Source organism: Salvelinus alpinus, chromosome 29 (assembly GCF_045679555.1).
Source record: "Salvelinus alpinus chromosome 29, SLU_Salpinus.1, whole genome shotgun sequence".
NCBI classification, from domain to species: domain Eukaryota; kingdom Metazoa; phylum Chordata; class Actinopteri; order Salmoniformes; family Salmonidae; genus Salvelinus; species Salvelinus alpinus.
The window spans coordinates 26,762,955-26,769,633 of record NC_092114.1 but is presented as its reverse complement, the minus strand read 5'-3'; the positions used below and the strand labels follow the sequence as shown (position 1 = coordinate 26,769,633).

General features: G+C 45.4%; 1 protein-coding gene across 4 annotated transcripts in view; it reads right to left on the bottom strand.

Moving 5' to 3' along the window:
* Nucleotides 1–614: 614 nt before the first annotated feature.
* Nucleotides 615–6,679, bottom strand: part of LOC139559405 (zinc finger protein 40-like) — a 73,906-nt gene continuing 67,841 nt past the window's right edge. For all 4 annotated transcript variants that reach the window (XM_071375408.1, XM_071375410.1, XM_071375409.1 and 1 more), the window contains 3 exons: nucleotides 5,183–5,281; nucleotides 3,002–3,546; nucleotides 615–2,658 (listed from right to left, as the gene is read on the bottom strand). In XM_071375408.1, coding sequence (XP_071231509.1) covers nucleotides 1,438–2,658; nucleotides 3,002–3,546; nucleotides 5,183–5,281 — 1,865 coding nt within the window. In that variant the 3' untranslated portion in view covers nucleotides 615–1,437. The remainder of the gene's footprint in view (nucleotides 2,659–3,001; nucleotides 3,547–5,182; nucleotides 5,282–6,679) is intronic.

The window sequence follows — 6,679 nt, the reverse complement described above, 5'->3', positions numbered from 1 at the left end:
GCGTCTCTATTGCCTCATCCCAGGATCCACCTCAGGCCCCAACAACTACTAACTAACTGAATAACAGAGGCAGACTCTCTCTCTTTCTCAAACCCTGATAGGCAGATAAGTCACCATCTACATCACAAACGGCACCCTATTCTCTATATCGGGCCAATAGGGCTCTGGTCAAAAGTAGTGCACTATGTAGGGAATAGGGTGCCATTTGGGACGCATGCACAGTTTAACTAGAGTAATGAGGAGTCTTACTGTAAAAACTCTTAAGATGAGCAATACGTTCTCTTCCTCACTGATGTTCCCTCTCTCTCTGGTCTGGTGTGATAGAGGTCTGATTGCATTTGTTTGGTCAGTGCCCTCCGACAGCATTCCTGATGAAAATGGCTCTTTCCCACGCAATATGAAATCCACTATAAGGCTGATTGTGAAATTATGTAGAGCATTGGGGAACCGTGGCGTTGAAAAAGCTAATGTTGAACTGTTACCTTATGATTGAGTGTTGAATTACACATTGATGCTAACATCTGGATGGATGGAGACATTTTGTTTTTAATCCGTGAACTTTTGCTGCATGTGAGATAAAATGTTGTACATAAGATCAACATAAGTTCAAGAAAAAGGCTTTTGTCATATGTGGTCCAGAACTCTTGTCCATCTTCTAAACAGTATGACATTTTATTAAATGTGAAAACGTAGGTGCATCTGAGACAAAAAACATGAATACCATTTGTACATTTGTAAACAAAGTTTTACTGATACAGTTGATAATAATATTGATACCGCAATGTAAAGCTACCATATTACACATACCTATGGATTTATGAATCATCATGGGCACTAAATGGAATATAATAAATAGTTGAACACAACATCTGTACACAGAAACAATGCCCCAAATCCATAGAAATGTACATATACCAGTACAACACATTTTTTATCTCCATAAATTTACGATTGACATAAAAGCTTCCAAAATAAAATTGTTACCCTCCGTTTTCACTTCCATGTCATCGAAATAAACACAAGCAACTGCTGAATTTTTAAGGTATTATTTACAGGTTCCTAAAACAAGTAACTCCAAAAAGGCACAATTGTCTATACAACATGTACAAAAAAAAAATGTCTGGAGCTGACAACATTTTTTAAAAGAAAAACGATTGGTCATCATTATCATCATCATCATCATCATCATCATCATCATAATAATAATAATTTATGATTGCACATACAATATGAATGTCAGAAACTGTGCTTTGAAAGGCGATTTGCAGAGAAACAAACCCACCCTGAAGTGTTTTCAGTCTTAGAAAGTGACAAGCATTACAAAACGAGAACAAAGAGCTTTTCGATAGGTAGCCTGGTAACCCAGATTGAATGCTGCGATCACCATTGTAAGCTCAGCATTCGGTTTGATTTGACCAGGCTATTTGACTGGGGGTTTCAGGTGGCGATGACCAGTCTGTCCTCGTCATCGCTTGATGCTGAGTCATCGATAAAGTCTTCCGTCACCTGCTGCCGTGACAGCATCGACTGCCTCCGAGGTGTGACAGACTCACTGGCTCCCCCTGCCCGCTCAACACCCCCCCCAGCAGCTGGAGCCGGGGAGGGCTGTGGTAGAGATGTTGTAACCCTCCCTTCCTTCCTTGGAGTCTGCGTGTGATCAGAGCCTCCGGAGCTCCTGTGCCCAGAGCTGCTGGGTCTGCTGCCCGATGATGTCATTTCCTGGGCGGGACTTCCTCTCAGGGTGGCAGTGGGAAGGGATGATGCAGCAGACGGACAGCTGACCAAGGGTCCTAGTTCAGTCTGAGAGGAGAGTCGGGTGGCCCCTTGGGCCTCAGGGCTGCCCTGCCTCTCAGAGAGTCCAGGGAGGGGACTGAGGGCGGAGAGAGGGCTGAGCGAGGGGATGAGGGCGGGCAGGGCAATGTTGAGGATCTGCAGGCCGGGGATGGGTGTGTGGTGGGTGTGGTGATGGTGGGGGCCCGTGCTGCTCTGGGAGCTGGGGCTGGCAGTCAGGACCTGCAGGCCCAGGGTGGCGTTGAGCGTCAGGCCGTGCTGGGACAGCAGCTGAGTGGAGGTCAGGCATCCTGAGCTGGTCAGTCCCATGACGTTGAGGGTCTCCAGACCCATGGACTGCAGTGTCTGCTGGGAGGCCCCAAGGGCCTGCAGTCCGGTGACCTGCCCCAGGGGGAAGCAGGGCATGATACTGCTGATGGGCTCCTGAACCACCAGGGGCTGGTTGGTGGGGGTCAAGGCAGAGCCCTCAGGCTGGGGGGAGTTAGAGAATTTGGGGAATGGGAGTGGACTGGTATTCCGGTGGATGACACTCACTGCGGGGATGGTGAGCTGGACAGTGCCGGCCTGGATGGGCACGAAGGTGGAGTAGGCTGGCAGGCCAGCTGGCACCAGCTGGATGCCCCCCACGGGGACCATGCTGTAGGAGGAGCAAGAGGGCTGCTGGGAGTGCAGAGGCAGGTGGCTGAAGAGGTGGGTGTGTCCCCCCTGTGTGGCCCCTGATCCTTGGGTCGGGCCCTGGGAGGGAAAGTGCAAGGGGCTGTAGGAGGAGGTCTGGGGGATGAAAGAGGCGGTCTGAGTGCTGACGTCTGTCCCGATGGGGACACCTGGCTCACTCGTTGGTAGGGTGGGAGGAGCCAAAGAGCCATCCTGGGAAAGAGCAAACATTTATAAAAATGAGTAATTATGACCTTCCCTACTCTACATGTCTTATCATTGGAAACAGGACATACTCCCCATATCTTTTCACAGGAAAAACCCAGTGAAGACATGAGAAGATAATCTGTTACTAGAAAACAAGCCTTCTAACAAGCTGCCCATCAGAAATGCATTCACCTTTTCAAGCATTCAGAGCAACTTTGCTGAAGTGTCTCACATGCGGGATTCAAGGCAAAGAGTTTGGGTATGAAAGTGCAGAGAGACAGGGACAGAGGGATGGAGGGATGGAGAGAGAGAGGATGGGATGGGATGAGGAAAACATGGTGGGTCTCACCTGGCCGAGCTTGAAGCAGCCCTTGCCTGGTACGGGAGGACTAGGGGGCACGTCAACGTCGGGGTAGTCGATGGACATCTGCCTGCACGGCGAGACAGGGCTCATCATGTGCACCGACTCAGTGTCGGAGGTGTGGGGGGGTGGGGAGTAGGGTGGGGGGCCAGGGCTTGAGCACCCTCCGGAGATTGACATCTGCTTGACCAGGGAGACAGGGCTCAGCATGGGCACGGACTCTGTGTCTGAGGCGTCGTGGGTGTGGTGGGTGTGGGAGTCGGAGGCGGGGAGCTGGGGGAGGGACAGGGGAGCTGGGTGGTGGTGGTGGATGGACATCTGAGCCAGGAGGGAGCTGGGAGGGAGCTCAGCCTGGAGGGAGGAGGGTATGTGCTGGGGGCTGGCCGAGACCGAGGGGTTGGTGGACAGGCCCGACTCAGCCTGGCTGTCCTCTTCCTCTTCTTCGTTGTCATCATCGTTGTCATCGTCAGCGCCCTCCGAGTCCTCTCCGTCTGAATCTGGGCGATCTGTACTGCCCACCTGGCTACGGTCTCCTGGGGTAGAGAGATAGAGGGCACTTAGTATACGAGACAGCAATATGTACAACTATTAACCAACATTGACACAGTCACTTTGGAAATCCTATATCTGGCACTGCTTCTATATCCCACTCCTAAAGTAAGAAAACTTGGCAATGAATAGCATTAAGATTGAGTACACAATGAGTGCATCCGAAAGGGTATAGGTCCCTGGTCAAAAGTGGAGCACTATATAGGGAATAGGGTGCCATTTGGGATGCAACCTAGCATTGAACGAGGCAGAATGAGAAAAACAAATATCCTATCGGCCTGGGACCATAGAAAGCCTTTTAGCCTCTGCCTCTCTCTCTCTCTTTCTAAAATTAGACGCAGCAATTTCCCTTCTAAACGCTGCCTGTGCACGCCGCCCACGTGTACTCCCAGTTAACTGATAAAGAAGCTACATTTAGAATGTCTAATTAGAAACCTAGCAGTGGCATCATGGCTATTGATTGGCATGGCTACACAACGCAGACAGGGAATCGGCATTTCATAGCTGTGTGAAGTCATTTTCGGGAACTAAAGGAAAGGGTGATTCTGTTGTTAGAATCCATATGAGATTGGTGTAAACCTTCCTAATCAAATTCACATTTTGTGTTATAAACACAGGCTTAAATCTGAATGTTAGTGCATCCCAGTTTAGATAGGGGATCTGTGTGGATTAAGAGTTCTGATACTGAAAGGGAAAAAAGCACAAATATTACTACAAATCCGTAATATCCCTTTGAACTAAGAGGAATATGTTAATTCCTGTTGGCTTATGCTCTCTTTCAAAACTGTGATGAACTGACTTTATAACAGCCATCCTATCACATACGTCAGTACGCCTGTGTGCAGAGATGGGCAGAATTTCTGTTACATGTATTTGAAATATGTATTTAAATTACTTCAGACTATTTTGTAATTTATATTACAATGGGCTGAACACTACACTCCAATTTATTTTGTAACAAGATCATTTGGGGAGCTGTAATTTGTATTTTCTAAATACAAAATACTTTTCTATACTATTTTTTATAGAGGTTCACCATATTGTGACCCCCTTTCACCCTGCATTGTTATCAGAAGTCTGATGACACTATGGTGTGGTAAGAGTGTCTGCTAAATGAACTAAATATAAATGTATATGTAAAAATGAACAATTGCAAAGCATTCTGAGTATTATTCTAATGAGCTCTGCCCCAAAACAAGGCCAATAATAATAATACCCAGTGTGCTTTGCAGTTAATTTTGGTATGTTCATTTTCACATGTACATTTACATTTTGGTCATTTAGCAGACACTCTTATCCAGTGCATTCAACTAAGGTAGATGAATAACAACATATCACAGTCATAGCAAGTAAAACATTTCTGTAACCGTTACAGCGAATGTTGTTGCTGTTCGGGCTGCCTAATTGCAAATGTATTTCTGTATTTTAAAATGCAAAATACATGTATTTTAATTAAAGTACGATGTAGTTTATTTTGATACATTGCTATTTATGGTATTTTTTAAATGTATTTCAACATTTTTGCCCATCATTGCCTGTGTGTATTACAGATCTGTGGTGAATTCATTTTTGAAATAGCAAGCACATACGACAGTGGGTCGATGCTGAAATGTGAAGTACCTGAGTCCTCTGTATCATGGTCCTCGAGGCCTGCAGACACACCCATCTCCATGCACTTCTTACTGTGGGCCTTGGACTTCATATGCTTGGTCAGATTCCCTGTAAGAAGAGATTTAAGTTTTAAATGGAAACATCATCGCATAGCAGCAATATAAAAATGAGATGCTCTTTACAAGTGGAGGACCATTCTGAAATAAAAACCAAACATCACATCATAACCACATCATTTCTTTTTTTGAGAAAGAAGGCCACAAGTTCGTTAAGGTGGGACAAGCTTACACGCCACAGGAGGAGCTTACGTAAGTCTGAGAGCACTGTCTGTGCCCCAAATGACAGCCTATTCCCTACATAGTGCACTACTTTTAACTAGGGCCGATATGGTCTGGTCAAAACTGGTGCACTACATAGGGAATAGGGTGCCATTTGAGTTTGCGCCACTATCTCTAGGCAGGCTGCATGTAATGGGTGAGTAATTGATAAATAAATGTTTTTAAAGGAACGTGGGATGATGCTCTGACACCGAGTACTGTTCTGCAGTGTCGCGTGGGTAGACAGGTTCGAGAATGGTGAATCATCCTGCCTCTTTTAGAAGACAGAGAGAGAGACAAAGTCTTCAAAACCATCAAGGCTTCTAACAGGAAAAAGATTAGAGCGAAACTCAGTTGTGTGCTATTGAAAGTAAAAAGGGCCTTAAAAAGTAGAAACAAAGGAATTAAGTGCAATATCTGGCAGGCAATTAATGTCTGCCCACACATGTAATTTAAGATTTATTATCCTGTCATTTGATTGAACATTGCATTATTGGCCTCACAATTCTTGTTTTCTTTCCCAAAGAAATATGACAATATGACTGTTTTCTGTGCATATCCCTTATGACACCAAAGCCTGCCACAGCCAGCAGCTACTGCTCGGCATTATTTGTAACTCAAGATAGCTATTTGCTTATCTACAGGGCTGGAGTTAATTCAGATTGAAGGCAGTCAATTTAGGAAGTACACTACGGGGCCAAAGTTTTAGAAGTACTACTCATTCAACGTTTTTTCTTTATTTGTACTATTTTCTACATTGTAAAATAATAGTGAAGACATCAAAACCATAAAATAACAAATATGGAATCATGTAGTAACCAAAAAAGTGTTAAACAAATCAAAATACATTTGATATATTTGAGATTCTTCAAATAGCCACCGTTTGCCTTGATGACAGAATCCTCTCTTGGCATTCTCTCAACCAGCTTCACCTGGAATGCTTTTCCAACGGTCTTGGAGTTCCCACATATATTGAGCACTTGTTGGCTGCTTTTCCTTCACTCTGCGGTCCGACTCATCACAAACCATCTCAATTTGGTTGAGGTCGAGTGATTGTGGAGGCCAGGTCATCTGATACAGCACTCCACCACTCTCCTTCTTGGTAAAATAGCCCTTACACAGCCTGGAGTTGTGTTGGGTCATTGTCCTGTTGAAAAACAAATGATAGTCCCACTAAGCCCAAACCAGA